Source organism: Pseudogymnoascus destructans (assembly GCF_001641265.1).
Source record: "Pseudogymnoascus destructans isolate 20631-21 unplaced genomic scaffold scaffold_6, whole genome shotgun sequence".
NCBI classification, from domain to species: Eukaryota; Fungi; Ascomycota; class Leotiomycetes; order Thelebolales; family Thelebolaceae; genus Pseudogymnoascus; species Pseudogymnoascus destructans.
Window position 1 is genome coordinate 871,682 of NW_020167525.1, and position 20,839 is coordinate 892,520.

The following is a 20,839-nucleotide window of genomic DNA, read 5'->3' on the forward strand; positions in this document are numbered from 1 at the left end:
GTGTTGGAACTACGTTCCTAGAAGTACGCTACACAGTGTAGTCTGTATACCGCTAGACGGTATATATATATGGTTTGCACCCGTAGTTTTACTCAATTAAGTCGTCAAGCTCCAAATTTGTGCTCAACAGTTTGCACCAGCAGAAATAAGCGCCACGCGGGCTTTTTGTTGTGCTGGACCACCCACATTAGCGTCAAACTTTCTGTTCCTAGCCGCCTGCCGCCTTTGTTTTCACTGGAAAGTGTGCAAGATACACTGAAGTAAACTCAACAAACCTTCACCTCACCTAATTCGGCCCCTTCAGCATCTTCTCACCTGCCATTCACCTGACGACAGCTTCACCTCATTTCTTCCTCCGATCAACCACAGAGGCTCCGATTATTCCATCTGTGGACAGCATCGAACATTGAACATTGATCCAAACGCCACACGCAACACCAAGTCTTGCACTACCCCACCAAGCCGATCTCAAAAACGCGACAATCTCGCTCCTCTTGCCTGTACCCATGTCGTCTGCGTCCGAAATGCCTTCCAATGGCGATGCCAAACCTGCATCCCCCGTTGACCTCTCCACCATCCCGATTTCCCCAGCTGGGCAAGATAAGCCGCAAGGAAAGCCCTCGGCCGCAGCAACTGCAGATGAGCAAATCACCGTCTTTCACGACCCGGATAACTTCAACGTGAAGCATCCTTTAATGCACAAATGGACGCTCTGGTTCACCAAGCCACCTACTGGAAAGGTACATACTTCTGAATAAAACCCAACTAACGAATGCATGCTAAGTCTTCTCCAGGGAGATAACTGGAACGAACTACTCAAGGAGATCATCACCTTCAATTCAGTGGAGGAATTCTGGGGAGTCTACGTATGAGTGGCCTCTTTCTTCGAGACCGTTTTGTTTCTGACTTCTATCTAGAACAATATTACCCCCACCTCGGAGCTTGCTCTGAAATCCGACTATCATCTCTTCAAGGAAGGAGTAAGGCCAGAATGGGAGGATATCCAGAATAAGCACGGTGGCAAATGGTCGTACCAGTTCAAGGACAAGCGCAGCGTGGCGATCGACGACGTGTGGCTTCATGTGATGCTTGCTGCTATTGGCGAGACCCTCGAGGAAGAAAACGACGGAGAGGTGATGGGGGTTGTTGTTAACGTACGCAAGGGGTTCTTCCGTGTTGGCGTGTGGACGAGGACGATCGGAAAGAGCATCCCAGGTGGAGGCGATGGTGATGTTGCAGGAGGGAAAGGACGACCCACAGAGAGAGGCCAGGAAATCCTCAAGAATATCGGCCGAAAGTTCAAGGAAGTCCTGACAATTCCTGCGAATGAGGTGGTGGAGTTCTCTGGACATACCGATAGCGCACATGCTGGCAGCACGCGTGCCAAGGCCAAGTTCGTTGTCTAAACTGGGACGAACAGATGACAAGCGCGGGCCACCGTCGAGTCGACTCGGGCAGAGGCTTCTAAACATATGATGACACTTTGTCTGTTGGAGCATTCTTATGTTCTTACATCGTCATCAGGAGCAAGTCATTTACCAATCAGGCACTGAGGTCTTTCTGAAGGTCTCAGACTTTACTGGCTTCTCATGTCCTTATATATCATTGCTACGAATAGAGGCCATACCGGCAGGCGTTAGAGCCAAGCGGATTTGCCTTTTTTTAGCGATGACACAAGCTTGATGCGCGTCTCCATGGTGCATGGCCACCATTACCTTATTTGCTGTGGATACAATGCTCAGATAGAATAATTCATCTATTATAACCGCTATACCTCATCACCGCTGGCTTCGTCAGAAAATACATTTCCCACTAGCTGTGCTTTGTTGACTGTATTTATTAGTATTGTTGTTCATATGATATGGATGAGATGAACTTACTTTTACCCATGGCATTTTTCGGTATCTCGTCAACGATCTTCATCGTCTGAGGTATCTTGTAGTTTGCCAGCCTGTCCCGCAAGGCTCTTCTCATGTCCATTGGGCCCCATTTCTTGCCATCTTTACTTAGTCTATGTTGCTCTAAAACAATTACAGCGCCAACCTTTTGGCCCCATTTTGCCGAAGGAACCCCGACCACAGCAGCTTCAGCCACCTCTGGGAGCGAAAGGAGCTCTCTCTCAACTTCCAAGGCACTGACTTTTTCTCCGCCTGTTTTGATAATGTCCGCACTTCTGCGGCCCCTGATGAAGTACATAGGCCCCTTAGCCCAGGCTTGCTCCCCTTGGCCCGCTTCTGGGACATGTCTTCGGACTGCAATGTCACCTGTCTTGAACCAAGGCCCTTTATCATCCGTTCCATCTACGAATGCTTCTTTCGTAGCCTGGTCGTTATTCCAGTATCCTGAGAAAACGGTTGGCCCTCGAAGTTGGATTTCACCATCCCTGTCCTTCCCTGCCTCATCCTTCTCCTGCCCAGGTTCAATAACGGTGTTTGTCTCCGTATCAAGTAAGCGCACCTCCACAGACGGAAGAGGCCATCCAGCGCTGCCATCAACTCGGTCCGAAAACTCGAGGCCACAGCTAAGGGCCATTCCAACTTCTGTCATTCCATATCTCTCTAACAGTACATTTCCATCACTTAACTCGGCCCAAGCCTTTTTAGTAGGAGTCGGAAGGGCAGCCGAGCCTGAAATTGCCAGGCGCATGGTTTTGGGGGATATTGCCGTTTTCGTCGCAGCTTGAAGGCTTTCCGGAAGGTCTTTGTAGGAAGAAAGAAGTCTGTTATAAACTGTCGGAACTGCTGTTAAAAATGTGATCTCTTCTGGGGCCTTTGAGTTTTCCAAGAATGGAGCTCCAAGGCGCTTCCAGACAGCAGTAGCATTGAATGGGAAAAGAAATTCTATGGTAGCACCTGCGAAAAGCGGCGCTAGAATTGCATTGATGATACCATGAATGTGATGAAGAGGAAGAACGTGGAGTAGATGATCCTCGGGCGCATAATTCCAGGCTTGCAGGAGAGATTGTGCCTGTGCAGTGATCACCGATTGTGCCAGGACGACACCCTTCTATTTCAAATTAGCTTGGTTACGTAGATATTGACGCGAACCCACGGGTTTGCTAGTGGTTCCAGAGGTGTAAAGCATTATGCCTCCTTGGCCATCGGTAGGACCGCCCAACGAGACCTCGGCACGTCCAATTTCACCCGCTTGAAGTCTTTCCACCTCAACTACGCGGGGTTGCAAAGAGAGGCCTTGCAAAGCAACATCCTGTGCCTTTTTGTAGAACTTGCTTGAAGCAAGTAACATTGATGCTTGGCTATGGTCCATGACATATTGTAATTCTCGAGGCGGAAATGCTGGTGACAGGGGCAGAGCAATGCAATGCACACTCAAAATAGACAGTAGAGTTACTGTGAATCATATGAGTGCTTATAAATATTTATTTGGGGGTTTCATCCGACGTACCTACGTAATCATAGCTATTTTCTATAATGAATGCTATCCGTTCGCCTTCAGGCGCCTCCTTCCCATCCGGAGAGCGCAGCCTATCCTTGGCTTTGGCAACATCTGAAAGCAGCTCGCCGTATGTAAATCGCCGGCCTGATTCCGAATGAATGACGGCTGTTGAACTTGGATCATGTCGTGAAATTGCTTGGAACACCGGCAGGTTGGGGAGCGTGGACGCCATCCTGGGAACTCCTGAAATAAACCAACGAGGGAGAATTACAGGCCGTTTGAATAAGACGCTCCACACTCGAGGGGCGCAGAGACAAGTTGTATGTAGCATTGTTATGGACTCAAGTGTCCATCTAAGTAAGGCACGTTGCTCAAGTGTATGGTGGGGCAGCAGGTTTGCCGGGTTGCGCGCATCGGTAGTTGCGTGAAAGCGCTTGGCATACTAACTAATCCCCGGATTTTTGATGGCGATCGCTTTTGAGCCTTGAAATATATTCAACAATTCCAGAAACACTTCGCTCTACTTACATTTATGTAGCATCGGCATACCATTTTGGCTTCTTCAACCATGCCGAGCTGAACCTCCTTTCCTTCTGAAACGGTCTCGTGTGAGAGATTCAACTGTTCTTATCAGCAGGTGACCCGTCGATAAGCGAGCCAGGGTCCGTCACATCTGTGCACATGCTCCAGTATTTATTTATCCGCAACCAATCCATACTTCCAAACCAGCAGAGACACATATCTCAACGCGCCCTACCAAGGAATATATACTTGTTAATGTTGCGCGGACTGGCGTTTACTGTGGCAAGTAGGCCGTTCTCGACAATTATGGCTTCGAAACCACTCGAAGACGCCATGAGGGCAAAGGTTATATAATCCGATGACAACCCCTCAAGTCTGTGCTAACTCGGTGATGTAGCTCAGCGATGCGCTCAAACCAGAGAAATTAGAAATACACAATGATTCTCACATGCACTCGCACCATAAGGCCATGGAAGGCAATACCTCAAAGGAGACCCATTTCAGGTTTGTATTCGGATCCTTCTTTTAGAACGACTCTGATAATAGTACTACAATAGAGTGGTTATAACCTCGGACGCTTTCAAAGCCAAGTCGCAACCCGCAAGACATCGAATGGTCTATACCTTGCTGAAGGATGAAATGGCACAAGAAGGAGGGATCCACGCACTGCAGCTTCGCACACGAACCGTTGACGAAGATGCTCGACAAGCAACAGAGGATGTTACCAGCGCATAAGTGTAACTCGTTGAGTCGAATAGTTCCGTCAATGACACATAGCATATACATATACATATCCATACAGCAAGTCCATCACCCACAGCGATCAACATGGCGAAGCGAACTGTGGAGGACGCTGATGGGGCAGACCATATAGCAGTGATTCACATACAACCACTAGTTCGTTCGCGCCTGACGTATCGATTGAGATCCGCCAGCGTTTTATCCCGCCGGGCAATCCATCGGCTGATTCTGCTTCGTACTTCGATTCCAATGGCAACCTTCATACTTGAGGCATAGATAGGTTCCTTACAGTGACTCTTGATGGCTCAGTTATTGTCGCTATCTGGCGTGTGCTTGGGCCGTTCGTGGTCCCTGATAATTAAGGAACATGCCGCATTCTCCACCTTCTCAACACTCTGTACCATGGTCTCCATCTTCTTGTCGATTTCTCCGCCAAGGCTTGTTCCATGGCAAGATGTTGTATCCAGTGCCTCAAAGGAGGATCTCAGGTGCCTCAGGTCTGTTAGTATCGAGCGATCGATGAATGAATGGCTGGATTTCAAATTTGGCAGTGAGCCTGTTGTCGCAATGGCAGTGACTGCAAACCGCATGATTTCCCCCGATAGATCGAATAACCCCAGTGCGTAGTCGTCAACCGTTAAAGGAATATTCCATATCATGCTTTTCGTCGCAAGTTCTCTCGTGACTAGCTTTCCTGTTCTAAGATAGTGCTCAACTGCTGCAACGTTAAGAAAATCTCCAATAAGCCGTTCTAAGGGAGGCAGGGCACGAACATGAGAGAGCCTCTATGAATTCCTGGATCCCGGGTGAGGCTTGGCGTTGATATCGCCAGGAATTGATGCCCTGAAGGTCCTTCGACATGGTTTTAAATAGCTCCGAGATAGCCTCAAATCCTCCCTGGACTTCTGTACTGATATTTTGGGCTATCCCTGAGCTGCTGGTTCTCACTCTGGTCGCTGACTTAGCTTTGACTAACATATATATCCCCCTATGCGATCGCAAAACTGGTGATCATACCTCTGGAGAGAGAAAATACTGGAATCGAATTAATAATCTAATCACTCGTATAATCATGGCACTACTCACGCCTTCTTACTAAGAGCTGTGACATCTCGTGATGCCTTGATTATGCGCTCCCTGGCAAGGTGGTTCTCATCGATTTCAGCCCTAAAGCCATCGAAAATTGGCAAAAATGGATTCGGGGTTTCCGCCATCTCTTCGTATGATCGTTTCTCTGCCGGCATATGGTCTGTTATTTTAAAATAAGAGGGAATGTATAAACGAACTGTAACTTATGGCGACAAAGCATGCGTTCTTAAATGGGAAACTGAACGTTGAGAGTGATCACGTGTTATCGTGTTGGTCCATTGCATTTGTTGTGGCGCGGCTGTCAATTGTGGCCTGGCTCGGCAATTACATACGCGCGCGCGCGGTTGGTTCAATCGAACGTCGCCTGGTCAAGCTCCAACTCCGGCCTGCAATCGATCAGAATAATAGCGCCAACTGGCGTAGGGAGATGGTTTTTGTTTGGCCTGGTGAGCCCTATGATCAGAAGTTGATTTCTGGAAATTGTACCTGGGTTGCCGTTCGCAATTCACAGAGCTGGTAACGGTCTCCTCTGGCCCAAGACATTCTCTTTGACATCTGATATAACCATGGGCACCAAGTCTACCTGGTTCGGGCCAGTCCCTGTGTTTTCCGCCGCAATAATTCTGAGAATTGGCCTGTTTCTATACGGCCTATGGCAAGATGCCAACTCACCAATGAAGTACACCGATATCGATTATTATGTTTTTACGGATGCTGCTCGTTATGTCGCAACTAACCATTCGCCCTACGATCGTGAAACATATCGATATACACCTATTCTATCATGGCTGCTCTTACCGACTACATGGCAAGGGGATTGGTTTTCATTCGGCAAGGCTCTGTTTGCCCTGAGCGACATTATTACCGGCTGGCTTATTGTCCTCGTCCTCCGAACCACAGGTGGAATGCCGATGGATAGAGCGCTGAAATTCGCCAGCATCTGGTTGTTAAATCCAATGGTTGCAACCATAAGTACAAGGGGAAGCTCAGAGGGCCTGCTTGCCGCCATGACGGTTGCTTTGGTTTGGGCAGTCATGCAACGCCGGATTGTGCTGGCTAGTGTACTGCTGGGCGTTGGGGTTCATTTCAAAATATACCCGTTTATATATGCCCCGTCAATAGTGTGGTGGCTAGATGATGAGCAACTGCAGCTGCGGCCAAAATCGACACAGGAGTCGTCATTGTGGAACAGGGCCCGAAGGTTTTGTAATAAGCCCCGGATCATGCTTGCCTTTCTGAGTTTTGGGACTTTTATCGCCTTGAATTGGGCCATGTATTACATGTAGGTGTATAGGCTTTTTATTACATTCTTGCACTAACAAATTTCAAGGTATGGGAGTCCGTTCTTACATCATACGTATCTTCACCATGTCACACGCGTTGATCACCGGCACAACTTTTCGCCCTATAACACCATTTTATACTTAAGCTCTACTGCATCCACCCCCTCATATATGCATCTGGAGACTTTGGCATTCATTCCGCAGCTATTTCTCTCTGCAATTGCGCTTCCGCTGTTGTTGGCGAAAAAGGACCTACCGTCGACAATGTTGGCACAAACCTTTTCGTTTGTGACCTTCAACAAAGTTTGTACGAGCCAGGTATGAAAATATGATCATGCCAGTATTGGACCACCGCTGATTATAATCCTAGTACTTCCTTTGGTATATGGTGTTCCTCCCATTCTATCTGCCCACATCGTCTCTGGTTGCGTCCCCGCGTCTTGGAATAACGGCGCTTGTCCTGTGGGTTTTAACACAAGCGATGTGGCTCCAACAGGGGTTTGATCTGGAATTTCTTGGGAAAAGCACCTTCGTTCCAGGACTGTGGATGGCCAGCCAGGCGTTCTTTCTGACAAATTCCTGGATTCTTGGTATAATTGTATCTGATATCGGCGGAAAAGCAAGAGCTTTTCCAACACCACAGACCATCAGCATCACGGAGTAAGAAAGTTAACAACAGAAATAGTAATATATAGACCTATAATCTTGCACAGACCTAGCTCAGCAACTCTTAACTTAACGTAAATCGTGGCGTAACGTAACTCGTGGCGTAACGGGACGGATGGCGTAACGGGACGCTTTGCCAGAGCCACCCGCACCCCACCAAAACCAAGGTCACATGACCAAAATTAAAATGTTAATAACTTTTGTAATAATGCTTATAACACTTAATCCTCTTAGACTATTAACGTAGGTCGTGGCCATACCGGGGCCATGGCCATACCGGGATGGTGGGGTAAGCCACCCCTTCAAAATATGAGCAGCTTCAAAATAATTGAAAATAGTTCTACCATCACCATGCTAATTCATCTATATCACTGTCAAATAGCTCCTCCTCACTCCCATCATCAATTAGATCAATTATAGATGTTGTAACTTGTGGAGTTGTTGATATTTTCGACTTTTGTGATGTAGCTGTTGTTGCTGCTTCTGCTTCTGCTACTTGCGACTGCAACTCCTCAGTTGTGATGTGGAATTGACCCTTCAAAACTGCTCTCTTGCCCTTATTTTGTACTCTGCGCTTCTGAATAATTGAGCGCAAGTTATCTGTCTCCCTTTGTTGTAGTATGTGGCATGTATTGAGCCGCTCTGTCTCATCTGCTAACTTATGAATATATCGCTTTGTAGGAGTGTTGAGAATGCCACGACTTATTGTAGAAGAGAGTACTGTATTTGCTTTGTGAAGTGTTGAAAAATCAGGTGGACTGCTGTTCAGAAATACTTTCTCAAAAATGTCATGCTCTGTTGGAGTCTTTGGCCGCACTATTACTGCATCTGTTGTAGGAAGCGTAGCTGCGCGGATAACTGTCTGCGGTTGAAATGGCTGTAGCCCACTCCCTCTCCAAGCAGAAGCTATATTTGAATTTGAAAATGCAGCTGCTCTTGCTTGTATGTATGCATCCATCCATTCTGCTTTCTGTATGCGTAGGAGCTGCGCCTCATTAAGGTGTGAGAGGGCTGTTGTGAGGTGTCTTTTCAAAGGTCCAAAAATTGCAACATCAAGTGGTTGGAGTATATGTGAGGTATGTGGAGGTAGTATAAGGAGCGATATGCGATTCTGTATGCAGTGTGATATGAAGCTCCCACTTATATGGCTGTCATGGCCATCACAAATAAGGAGCCTTTGTTGTAGTTTTCCATTTGAAAGTGTTGCTTTTGCTCTTGTAGAAGGCTCAAAAACGCGTTTTAGCCACTCATATCCATGAAGATTGCTTGTCCATCCTTTTGTATTTGCAGAGAAGTGCCATTTGCTTATAACATCCTTTGGAATCCAGCTCTGTAGTACATTCTGTCCCTTGAAGATAATGAGGGGGTCGGTGGTTGTTCCATCCATGCAGATGCACTCAACAGCAGAGACCCATTCCTGCCTTCCTGGATGTGCCTGAAAACGTGTCCTAAGTGTAGAATCGACTATAATTCGTGTAGATTGCATTGTTCCAATTGAAAATCCAGTCTCATCCATGTTGTAGGTGTTGTAGTTTTCGATTTTTTGCTCTGTTGTGAGGCTCTTGTACGCGTCAAACCACCCCTTCAACACCTGCTTTGTGACCCCATTCATCCTTTGTGCCTCAACCCTTCTTCCTAGCTTAACACGTAAGTTAGGATGCCTCTAAATGAACCGTGGCACCCAATCTTGCCCAAGTGGTAACTTAGGTAGTTGGAGTTGTGGTTGTTGAGTTTGTGTCTGTTGAGTTGGTCGGGTCTGCTGAGTTGGTCGGGACTGCTGAGTCGGTCAGGACTGCTGAGTTGGTCGGGACTGCTGCTGAGCCGGTTGGTTTGATGGGGTCTGCCAAGCCACTAGTTAGAAATAGCCGAGTCTGCCAGTCTATGGCAGGTTTGATGGGTTGGTAGTTGACCTGACTGAGCTGGTCAACTAACTCTGTAGGTTGGCTCACCTGGGTTTGGAAGACCCGACACTTGTTTGACCGGACTTCCTCTGCAACCTCACGTAATATGCGATGGCTAGGAGCATAACCACTTGCAGTAAGATTTTTGATCCATTTTAAAAGGGTCTTTTCTTGGGTTTGGGAGAGTAATTGATGTTTTAAATGTGCTTCTTTATGTGAGGTATGTCGCCCTTTAATGCGGCTAACAACTGTATCAGGCCTTAGATGTAAGGCCTTTGCAGCAGCATTTGCAGTTTTATATAAACCAGATTTTACTCCAGCTACTGCTTCAAGTATTAGAATATCGCGTTCTTGAGCTTTTAAACTCCGTTTGCGTACCATAATAATGGGGTAATTGATAGGTTTGGTGTGTTGGTTGATGGGTTTGATGGGTTAGTTAAGTGCTCGCTTACCTCACCATCCCGGTATGGCCATGGCCCCGGTATGGCCACGACCTACGTTACTCTTTATAGTCTTATTTCTTATAGCCGAATTTGCTAGAGTGTAAGCTCTTCTTATTAAGTAGTTATTTATAGTTTAATTTTTACCATATAAATATTTTATATAGTAAAATATAAGCTTTAATATCTTTTGTAAAACAAAACTAGTACTACTAGCGTTTTTACACATGTTAGAGTATGATATAAAGAGTAATAGTCTAAGAGGATTAAGCGTCATAAGCATTATTACAAAAGTTATTAACGTTTTAATTTTGGTCATGTGACCTTGGTTTTGGTGGGGTGCGGGTGGCTCTGGCAAAGCGTCCCGTTACGCCATCCGTCCCGTTACGCCACGAGTTACGTTAACGGGACGGATGGCGTAACGGGACGCATCCCACCAAAACCAAGGTCACATGACCAAAATTAAAATGTTAATAACTTTTGTAATAATGCTTATAACACTTAATCCTCTTAGACTAACGTAGGTCGTGGCGTAGATGCAGCAATGGCGTAGATGCAGTAACTTACGTTAGCTCACCTGGGTTTGGAAGACCCGAGACTTGTTTGACCGCACTTCCTCTGCAACCTCACGTAATATGTGATGGCTTGGAGCATAACTTAGCCACTTGTAGTAATCGTTGTAACCAACTTTTCGCTTCGCTCAAGGTTGGAGTAACGTAGGTCGTGGTCAGACCGGCTACATGGCCAGACCAGCTATTAGTACCATCACATACAAATATGTATATGGAGGTACTTATGCTTGCAAAAATTAGAACCTTAATAAACTCCTTTAATAAAAATGCTAACGTAATGTAGGTCGTGGCCATACCGGGGCCATGGCCATACCGGGATGGTGGGGTAACGTAGGTCATGGCGTAACGGGGGTAATGGCGTAACGGGGGTAGTGGGGTCGGAACCACCCCATCAAACCACTACCACCTTTAAAAAATTGAAATTGTTCAATTACTACTAGGCTAATTCATCTGTCATATATCTCTTCTTCACCCTCTCTGTCTATTTCCTCAATTGTAGCTTCCTCTATAAGTCGTGGTGTTGTTCTAGGCCTCTGTGAAGCTGTTGCTGATGCTGCTTCTGCTTCTGCTACTTGCGACCAGAGTTCTTCTGTAGAGATGTGGAATTGACCCTTCAAAACAGCTCTTTTACCCTTCTTTTGCTCCCTTCTTTTCTGAATTATGTTGCGCAAGTTATCCGTCTCTATGAATCTATCGCTTTGTAGGAGTGTTCAAAACCACCGCGACTTATTGTAGAAGAGAGAACTGTAACGTAAGTCGTGGCGTAAGCGGCGATCTGGCGTAAGCGGCGATAAGTACCCTTATATACAACTTTGTATGGAAAGGTACTTCTACATCCAAAACTAAAACCTTAAATAGCTCCATGGATAAAAATCGTTAGGCTTAGCTGTTCAATATTTTGGTTCTATATATAGGCCTTTACCTAATATAAAAACGCTAGTATTGCTAGTGTGATTATTACGCTTCTATTAGTAGGAGAAGATTGCTCATACAAATATTTGTATGAGGAAAACTTAACCCTTAAATTAGCATTGCAAAAAGACACTAGCAATACTAGCGTTTTTATATTAGGTAAAGGCCTATATATAGAACCTAAATATTGAACAGTTAAGCCTAACGATTTTTATCCATGGAGCTATTTAAGGTTTTAGTTTTGGATGTAGAAGTACCTTTCCATACAAAGTTGTATATAAGGGTACTTATCGCCGCTTACGCCAGATCGCCGCTTACGCCACGACTTACGTTACAGATACTTATTGTTGTGAAAATAAAAGGCCTTATAACTTCTCTAATTAAAATAATGGGGTTTAACCCTCTTATATCAAAGATGCTTATAGACTCCTGTGTTATAATCAATTAAGCTAGTATGTACGCTAGCTGTATAAGGAAGTTATTCACAATTGTAGATTTGTCATACTAATATTTTGTATGGTAAAACTTAAACCTTTAATAACTTATGAAACAGATTCCTAGTACTGCTAGCGCTTTTGATATATAAACTATTATTATATATAAACTTAGCCCTTATATTTAAGACGAATAAACTTTAATAATTTTATTAGAGGAGTTATTTAGGTTTTAAAGTTTCTGTTTTGAAGTACCTCCACATTCAAATTTGGCTACAAAGGTACATGGGTTGTTTACACCATTAGACTGCTTACGCCACGACCTACGTTAGTGCTATGGCTAGCGCTTATGGCTGCAACCTCACGTGATGGATAACATTGGATATCATGGATATTATGTTATCCACAGGGATCCACGGAATATCAGGTGATGGATAACATTGGATATCATGGATATTATGTTATCCATGTTATCCACAGATATCCCTTTGGCACGACGCCACTATATAAGTAGATAGTATTTCCTTAGGTAGGAGCTTCGTGCTGAACTCAATATAGTATTCTTTACAATAACGTAGGTCATGGCGTAAGCGGTCTAATGGCGTAAGCGGTCTACCCCACCAAACCACCAAACTACCAGACCACCACATCACCTCATCCAACCCAACATGGTGCGACGGAAGTCAATAACAGGACAGCTATGTGCCACGTTGAAGGGAAAAGAGAACTGGAGTATTACTAATGTAGGTCATGGTGTAATGGGGGTAATGGCGTAACAGGGGTAGTGGGGTCGGAACCACCCCATCAAACCTACAACCCTATTAACTAACGTAACTCGTGGCGTAACGGGACGGATGGCGTAACGGGACGCTTTGCCAGAGCCACCCGCACCCCACCAAAACCAAGGTCACATGACCAAAATTAAAATGTTAATAACTTTTGTAATAATGCTTATGATGCTTAATCCTCTTAGACTATTACTCTTTATATCATACTCTAACATGTGTAAAAACGCTAGTAGTACTAGTTTTGTTTTACAAAAGATATTAAAGCTTATATTTTACTATATAAAATATTTATATGGTAAAAATTAAACTATAAATAACTACTTAATAAGAAGAGCTTACACTCTAGCAAATTCGGCTATAAGAAATGAGACTATAAAGAGTAATAGTCTAAGAGGATTAAGTGTTATAAGCATTATTACAAAAGTTATTAACATTTTAATTTTGGTCATGTGACCTTGGTTTTGGTGGGGTGCGGGTGGCTCTGGCAAAGCGTCCCGTTATGCCATCCGTCCCGTTACGCCACGAGTTACGTTACTACTACTACTATGCTAGAATGGTCCGTCAGAAGAGTATAAAGGCTCAAGAATGCGAAATTCAAATTCAAAAAACTATATTAGCTATTAAATCAAATCAATACAAATCAATATATGCTGCTGCAAAAGCTTTAGGGCTACCACAGGAGACCCTCCGCTGTCGCATAAATGGAAGGCACACACGTGTAGAAGCACGCCAGCACCAGCAACTCCTATCAAAAACTCAAGAGCAGACCCTCTCAAAGTGGATTAAAGAGCTTACTGGAAGTGGTTACGCTCCTAGCCATCGGATATTACGTGAGGTTGCAGAGGAAGTCCGGTCAAACAAGTGTCGGGTCTTCCAAACCCAGGTGAGCTGACCTACAGAGTTAGTTGACCAGCTCAGTCAAGTCAACTACCAACCCATCAAACCTGCTATAGACTGGCAGACTCGGCTATTTCTAACTAGTGGCTTGGCAGACCCCATCAAACCAACCGGCTCAGCAGCAGATCCGACCAACCCAGCAGACCTGACCGACTCAGCAGTCCCGACCAACTCAGCAGACCCGACCAACTCAGCAGACCCGACCAACTCAACAGACACAACCTCAAATCCCTAACTTACCTCTTGGGCAAGAGTGGGTGCCACGGTTCATTCAAAGGCATCCTAACTTACGTGTTAAGTTAGGCAGGAGGGTTGAAGCACAAAGGATGAATGGGGTCACAAAGCAGGTGTTGAAGGCGTGGTTTGACGCGTACAAGAGCCTCACAACAGAGCTAAAAATCGAAAATCACAACACCTACAACATGGATGAGACTGGGTTTTCAATTGGAACAATGCAATCAACAAGAATTATCGTGGATTCAAGCCTTAGGACGCGTTTTCAAGCCCATCCAGGCCGGCAGGAATGGGTGTCTGCTGTTGAGTGCATCTGCATGGATGGAACAACCACCGACCCCCTCATTATCTTCAAGGGACAGAATGTACTACAGAGCTGGATTCCAAAGGATGTTATAAGCAAATGGCACTTCTCTGCAAATACAAAAGGATGGACAAGCAATCTTCATGGATTAGAGTGGCTAAAACGCGTTTTTGAGCCCTCTACAAGAGCAAAAGCAACACTTTCAAATGGAAAACTACAACAAAGGCTCCTTATTTGCGATGGCCACGATAGCCATATAAGCGGGAGCTTCATATCACACTGTATCCAGAATCAAATATCGCTCCTTATACTACCTCCTCATACTTCTCATGTGTTACAACCACTTGATGTTGCAATTTTTGGACCGTTGAAAAGACACCTCACAACAGCCCTCTCACACCTTAATGAGGCGCAGCTCCTACGCATACAGAAAGCAGAATGGATGGATGCATACATACAAGCAAGAGCAGCTGCTTTTTCAAATTCAAATATTAATTCTGCATGGAGAGGGAGTGGGCTAACGTAGGTCGTGGCCATACTGGGATGGTGAGGTAAGCGAGCACTTAACTAACCCATCAAACCCATCAACCAACACACCAAACCTATCAATTACCCCATTATTATGGTACGCAAACGGAGTTTAAAAGCTCAAGAACGCGATATTCTAATACTTGAAGCAGTAGCTGGAGTAAAATCTGGTTTATATAAAACTGCAAATGCTGCTGCAAAGGCCTTACATCTAAGGCCTGATACAGTTGTTAGCCGCATTAAAGGGCGACATACCTCACATAAAGAAGCACATTTAAAACATCAATTACTCTCCCAAACCCAAGAAAAGACCCTTTTAAAATGGATCAAAAATCTTACTGCAAGTGGTTATGCTCCTAGCCATCGCATATTACGTGAGGTTGCAGAGGAAGTCCGGTCAAACAAGTGTCGGGTCTTCCAAACCCAGGTGAGCCAACCTACAGAGTTAACCAGCTCAGTCAAGTCAACTACCAACCCATCAAACCTGCCATAGACTGGCAGACTCGGCTATTTCTAACTAGTGGCTTGGCAGACCCCATCAAACCAACCGGCTCAGCAGCAGTCCCGACCAACTCAGCAGTCCCGACCGACTCAGCAGTCCCGACCAACTCAGCAGACCCGACCAACTCAACAGACACAAACTCAACAACCACAACTCCAACTACCTAAGTTACCACTTGGGCAAGATTGGGTGCCACGGTTCATTCAGAGGCATCCTAACTTACGTGTTAAGCTAGGAAGAAGGGTTGAGGCACAAAGGATGAATGGGGTCACAAAGCAGGTGTTGAAGGGGTGGTTTGACGCGTACAAGAGCCTCACAACAGAGCAAAAAATCGAAAACTACAACACCTACAACATGGATGAGACTGGATTTTCAATTGGAACAATGCAATCTACACGAATTATAGTCGATTCTACACTTAGGACACATTTTCAGGCACATCCAGGAAGGCAGGAATGGGTCTCTGCTGTTGAGTGCATCTGCATGGATGGAACAACCACCGACCCCCTCATTATCTTCAAGGGACAGAATGTACTACAGAGCTGGATTCCAAAGGATGTTATAAGCAAATGGCACTTCTCTGCAAATACAAAAAGGATGGACAAGCAATCTTCATGGATATGAGTGGCTAAAACGCGTTTTTGAGCCTTCTACAAGAGCAAAAGCAACACTTCCAAATGGACAACTACAACAAAGGCTCCTTATTTGTGATGGCCATGACAGCCATATAAGTGGGAGCTTCATATCACACTGCATACAGAATCGCATATCGCTCCTTATACTACCTCCACATACCTCACATATACTCCAACCACTTGATGTTGCAATTTTTGGACCTTTGAAAAGACACCTCACAACAGCCCTCTCACACCTTAATGAGGCGCAGCTCCTACGCATACAGAAAGCAGAATGGATGGATGCATACATACAAGCAAGAGCAGCTGCATTTTCAAATTCAAATATAACTTCTGCTTGGAGAGGGAGTGGGTTACAGCCATTCCGGCCACAGACAGTCATACGCGCAGCTACACTTCCTACAACAGATGCACCCTTAGAACGGCCAAGGACTCCAACAGAGCATGATATTTTTGAGAAAGTATTTTTGAATAGCAGTCCTCCTCATTTTCAGACACTTCACAAAGCAAATACAGTTCTCTCTTCTACAATAAGTCGTGGTGGTGTTTTGAACACTCCTACAAAGCGATATATTCATAAGTTAGCAGATGAGACAGAGCGGCTCAATACATGCCACATACTACAACAAAGGGAGACAGATAACTTGCGCTCAATTATTCAGAAGCGCAGAGTACAAAATAAGGGCAAGAGAGCAGTTTTGAAGGGTCAATTCCACATCACAACTGAGGAGTTGCAGTCGCAAGTAGCAGAAGCAGAAGCAGCAACAACAGCTACATCACAAAAGTCGAAAATATCAACAACTCCACAAGTTACAACATCTATAATTGATCTAATTGATGATGGGAGTGAGGAGGAGCTATTTGACAGTGATATAGATGAATTAGCATGGTAATGGTAGAACTATTTTCAATTATTTTGAAGCTGCTCATATTTTGAAGGGGTGGCTTACCCCACCATCCCGGTATGGCCATGGCCCCGGTATGGCCACGACCTACGTTACAGCCGTTCCAGCCACAAACAGTCATTCGCGCAGCTACGCTTCCTACTACAGACGTTGTAGTAGAACGGCCAAGGACACCTACAGAGCATGACATTTTTGAGAAAGTATTTTTGAATAGCAGCCCACCTGATTTTCAAACACTTCACAAAGCAAATACAGTTCTGTCTACTACAATAAGTCATGGCATTCTCAACACTCCCACAAAGCGATATATTCATAAGTTAGCAGATGAGACAGAGCGGCTTAACACACGCCACATACTACAGCAAAGAGAGACGGATAACTTGCGCAACATAATTCAGAAAAGAAGGGAGCAAAAAAAGGGTAAAAGAGCTGTTTTGAAGGGTCAATTCCACATCTCTACAGAAGAACTCCGGTCGCAAGTAGCAGAAGCAGAAGCAGCATCAGCAACAGCTTCACAGAGGCCTAGAACAACACCACGACTTATAGAGGAAGCTACAATTGAGGAAATAGACAGAGAGGGTGAAGAAGAGCTATATGATAGCGATTTGGATGAATTGGCACTGTAGTAATTGAATTATTTGCGATTTTCTAACTTGGTGGTTTGGTGGTCTGGTCCTTGATTTTGGTGGGGTAGCCGGTCCGGCCATGTAGCCGGTCTGACCACGACCTACGTTATGAGAAGACAGCAAGTAAGACTCTCTTCAAGGAACAACTGCCAGGAGCAGTGAGAACCTTCAAGGAAGCCATGCTCCAGGAGATGGTCGACCAAAGAATTCCTGTGCCCAAGCCACCAATGAGCTGGCAGGACACTACACAAGACTGGGAGATTGCAGTTCACACAGTGAGGTGCCGACCAGAATACCCTCACCAGCAGGAAAGCATCCCAAGAGAAGAAAGGGGAACATGAGTGTTAGAAGCACACGAACGCCTATGCCATGAAGCAGAATGAAGAAGAGAGAAAGGATACCAGTATGACCATTAGAATATGGTGAACATGATGGATTTTCCTCAGACGGTTATTCCTCAGACGATTCAAAAACTAGGAGTCCTCAGCAGAAGGCCACTGGCGAGCGACACAAAGAGGCATAGTACCAACCAGCTATGCGCCACAATGGGCGGCAAGCAGCTATATGTGGTTGCTAAGATACAACAGCAACACCTCCGAGCTATGATAGACTCAGGAGCAACAGGCAACTTTATGACAAAGAAAGTAGCAGACACACACAGTTTCAGGACGCAACTGAAGACTGACCCATACCCATTAATGGTTGTAGATGGGGAGCCCATCTCAACCAACAACAGAATGGTGACCCACGAGACGGTCCCATTAGAAATGGTCATGCTACGCGGACACAAGGAAACGATACAGTTTGATATCGTGCACATGGACAATCATGCATGCATACTTGGTGTACCGTGGCTCAAGAAACACAACCCCCAGATCGATGGCGGAATAAGAAACTTGTGATGAGCCAGTGCGCGTGTGAACAATGAACGGACACGATGCAGAAGGAGAAAACCTCCAAAGACCGGAAGGAGTTATGTGCGACCACCGAGTCTGATGACCTAGCCCAGGCATCCTCACTGAAGCAAATACCAGTGGAGTATAAGGAATACAAGCAGTTATTCCAGGAAGGCCCTAATGAAGAGGCGCTTCCTAAGCACCAACCATGGGATCATGAGATACCTATCATGGAAGGAAAGAGTCCACCATTCGGACCAATATATCAGATGCAGAGCTGGACGTACTGAAGGAATACATTGACGAGAACCTCGCGAAACGGTTCATTCGACCATCGACATCACCAGCAGGAAGTCCAATACTATTTGTGCCAAAGAAGGACAAGAAGTTAAGACTCTGCGTGGACTATCGAGGAACGAATAATGTCACTATCAAAGATAGATATGCTTTACCTTTGATAAACGAACTACATGACCGGTTCCAGGGAGCCAAGATATTTACCAAGCTGGACCTCAGAGGCGCCTATAACCTGATTCGAATCAAGAAAGGGGATGAGTGGAAAACAGCATTCCGCACCCGCTATGGCTTGTTTGAATACTTGGTTATGCCCTTTGGTCTAACAAACGCACCAGCATCCATGCAGAGGCTCATGAATGCAGCTCTCCATAAATACTTGGATGTGTTTGTTATCGTCTACCTAGACGATATCTTAGTCTACTCAGGAGACCCAACGGAACACATTGGTCATGTTCGGAAGGTATTACAGAAGTTAAAGGAGCATCGGTTACTCCTCAAGCCAGAAAAATGCGAATTCCACAAGGATCAAGTAGAATTCTTAGGCTACATTGTCGGAACGCATGGCATCAAAATGGACCAAGCAAAGGTCACGGCAGTGTTGGAATGGCCAACACCAACCATGGTCAAAGAAGTACAAGCCTTCTTAGGCTTCGCCAACTTCTACCGGAGGTTTATTATGGGATATTCCAAGGTAGCTCAACCACTTACAGAGCTTACAAGGAAAGACCTTACGTTCGAATGGACAAGCAAGACCTGGGCTGCTTTTCAGGAACTGAAGACGAAGTTCACAGAAGCACCTATCCTAGTCACATTCGACCCTGCAAAGAGGATTGTCCTCGAAACGGACTCCTCTGACTTTGCGATTGGAGCCTGTCTAAGTCAGCCAGACAAAGACGAGAAGCTTAAGCCAGTTGCATATTACTCTAGAAAACTGTCACCTGCGGAGCTCAACTACGACATCCACAACAAGGAGCTGATAGCTATTGTCGTTGCTTTTGAGCAATGGCGAGTATATCTTGAAGGATCGACCTACCCAGTACAGGTATGGACGGATCATAAGAATCTCATATACTTCACCACAACCAAGGTTTTAAACCGCAGACAAGTCCGATGGGCAGAGACACTCACAGCCTACAACTTCACAATTACATATCGCAAGGGCTCTGAGAACGCAAGAGCTGACGCTCTTAGCAGAAGGACCGACTACATCGGCCCTAAAGAGGAAAGACCTAGAGCCATATTGAAGAAGACAGACGCAGGAATGCTATACAACAAGTTGCTAGCCACGATTGCCACTGTGGAAAACTCGGAGTTGGAAGAAAGACTCAAGAAAGCTTATGCAACAGACGAATGTGCAAAGCGAGTCTTAATAAAAACTGAAGGCGACTTCGCCATCGATGAACAAGGATTGATCCGATTCAAAGGCTTAGTGTATGTCCCAAACAAAATGAGACGCCCGCTAGTGCAAGAACAACACTCGCTACCAGCACACGGCCATCAGGGAGTAACATGCACCTTAGAACAAATCACCCGACACTACTACTTTCCAGGTATGAGCAAGCAGGTGGAAATGGTAGTAAGAGAGTGCGACATTTGCAGCAAATCAAAATCAAATAGGCACTTGCCATATGGACAGCTGAAATCGACTCCAGTACCAACAGGAGCATGGAAATCCATAGCTTTGGACTTCATTGTCAAGCTACCACCCTCTCGGGACCCGTTAACAGGAGTAGTATTTGACGCTATCCTGGTTATTACGGAAAGACTCACAAAATATGGAATATTTGTGCCGTATTTAGAAGCTAGCAATGCTGAGCACTCGCATACACCTTCCTTCGAGTCATATTAGCCAATCATGGATTACTGGAAGAAATCATCTCAGACAGAGACAAGCTTTTTACTTCGAAATTTTGGAAATCTTTAATGGCACTTTTGGGAACAAATCATAAGCTATCAACAGCTTTCCATCCCAAACAGATGGTCAAACAGAAAGACTGAATCAAACCCTTGAACAATACCTAGGAGTTATGTCACCACCAACAAGACAATTGGGTTCAGATATTACCCATCGCACAGTTCGCATATAACAGCGCGATGACCGAAGCAACAAAAGTCTCACCGTTCTTTGCCAATTACGGCTATCAGCCAGAGGCATATAGACAACCACGACTGGATGAATCAAGAGCAGAACAAGCTATGATCGCCATGGAACAACTCAAATCGTTCCATGAACAACTCGCGACAGACATCCAATTCTTAAATGAACGATCT

The 20,839-nt window shown here is 45.3% G+C and overlaps 6 protein-coding genes across 6 annotated transcripts; 4 read left to right on the forward strand and 2 right to left on the reverse strand.

The window, feature by feature from the left end:
• Window positions 1–90: 90 nt before the first annotated feature.
• On the reverse strand, window positions 91–3,928 carry VC83_03431 (uncharacterized protein). Its single transcript, XM_024467078.1, has 4 exons — window positions 3,406–3,928; window positions 3,052–3,350; window positions 1,881–3,006; window positions 91–1,830 (listed from the first exon to the last, which is right to left on the reverse strand). Exons 1-4 carry the CDS (start codon window positions 3,725–3,727, stop codon window positions 1,769–1,771), a joined length of 1,809 nt encoding a protein of 602 aa, XP_024325688.1. The 5' UTR covers window positions 3,728–3,928; the 3' UTR covers window positions 91–1,768.
• TIF45 (eukaryotic translation initiation factor 4E) lies at window positions 507–1,406 on the forward strand (the record flags this gene model as incomplete). Its single annotated transcript, XM_024467077.1, has 3 exons — window positions 507–740; window positions 795–866; window positions 918–1,406. 3 exons carry the CDS (start codon window positions 507–509, stop codon window positions 1,404–1,406), a joined length of 795 nt encoding a protein of 264 aa, XP_024325689.1.
• A 208-nt stretch (window positions 3,929–4,136) lies between the features above and the next one.
• On the reverse strand, window positions 4,137–6,024 carry VC83_03433 (uncharacterized protein). Its single transcript, XM_024467080.1, has 4 exons — window positions 5,746–6,024; window positions 5,677–5,694; window positions 5,433–5,608; window positions 4,137–5,374 (listed from the first exon to the last, which is right to left on the reverse strand). The coding sequence occupies exons 1-4, from the start codon at window positions 5,901–5,903 to the stop codon at window positions 4,965–4,967; spliced, it is 762 nt and encodes a 253-aa protein (XP_024325690.1). The 5' UTR covers window positions 5,904–6,024; the 3' UTR covers window positions 4,137–4,964.
• Window positions 4,225–4,653, forward strand: VC83_03432 (uncharacterized protein; the record flags this gene model as incomplete). The annotated part of the gene is made up of 3 exons (XM_024467079.1): window positions 4,225–4,263; window positions 4,316–4,422; window positions 4,476–4,653. The coding sequence occupies 3 exons, from the start codon at window positions 4,225–4,227 to the stop codon at window positions 4,651–4,653; spliced, it is 324 nt and encodes a 107-aa protein (XP_024325807.1).
• Window positions 6,025–6,087: 63 nt separating the features above from the next.
• GPI14 (GPI mannosyltransferase 1) lies at window positions 6,088–7,745 on the forward strand. The gene is made up of 3 exons (XM_024467081.1): window positions 6,088–7,030; window positions 7,079–7,349; window positions 7,402–7,745. The coding sequence occupies exons 1-3, from the start codon at window positions 6,315–6,317 to the stop codon at window positions 7,693–7,695; spliced, it is 1,281 nt and encodes a 426-aa protein (XP_024325685.1). The 5' UTR covers window positions 6,088–6,314; the 3' UTR covers window positions 7,696–7,745.
• A 6,904-nt stretch (window positions 7,746–14,649) lies between these two features.
• Window positions 14,650–16,947, forward strand: VC83_09618 (uncharacterized protein). The gene is made up of 2 exons (XM_024473031.1): window positions 14,650–15,134; window positions 15,240–16,947. The coding sequence occupies exons 1-2, from the start codon at window positions 14,802–14,804 to the stop codon at window positions 15,831–15,833; spliced, it is 927 nt and encodes a 308-aa protein (XP_024328799.1). The 5' UTR covers window positions 14,650–14,801; the 3' UTR covers window positions 15,834–16,947.
• Window positions 16,948–20,839: the final 3,892 nt, after the last annotated feature.

Coding starts and splice junctions, on each gene's coding strand:
- VC83_03431 (XM_024467078.1), bottom strand. CDS start 3,727: ATGCTACATACAACTTGTCTCTGCGCCCCTCGAGTGTGGAGCGTCTTA. Junction 3,351..3,405: donor AAATAGCTATGATTACGTAG/GTACGTCGGATG, acceptor TATGATTCACAG/TAACTCTACTGTCTATTTTG. Junction 1,831..1,880: donor GAAAAATGCCATGGGTAAAA/GTAAGTTCATCT, acceptor TAATAAATACAG/TCAACAAAGCACAGCTAGTG.
- VC83_03433 (XM_024467080.1), bottom strand. CDS start 5,903: ATGCCGGCAGAGAAACGATCATACGAAGAGATGGCGGAAACCCCGAAT. Junction 5,375..5,432: donor ATTCATAGAGGCTCTCTCAT/GTTCGTGCCCTG, acceptor ACGTTGCAGCAG/TTGAGCACTATCTTAGAACA.
- GPI14 (XM_024467081.1), top strand. CDS start 6,315: ATGGGCACCAAGTCTACCTGGTTCGGGCCAGTCCCTGTGTTTTCCGCC. Junction 7,031..7,078: donor AATTGGGCCATGTATTACAT/GTAGGTGTATAG, acceptor ACAAATTTCAAG/GTATGGGAGTCCGTTCTTAC. Junction 7,350..7,401: donor ACAAAGTTTGTACGAGCCAG/GTATGAAAATAT, acceptor TTATAATCCTAG/TACTTCCTTTGGTATATGGT.
- VC83_09618 (XM_024473031.1), top strand. CDS start 14,802: ATGGTACGCAAACGGAGTTTAAAAGCTCAAGAACGCGATATTCTAATA. Junction 15,135..15,239: donor GTCGGGTCTTCCAAACCCAG/GTGAGCCAACCT, acceptor GTGGCTTGGCAG/ACCCCATCAAACCAACCGGC.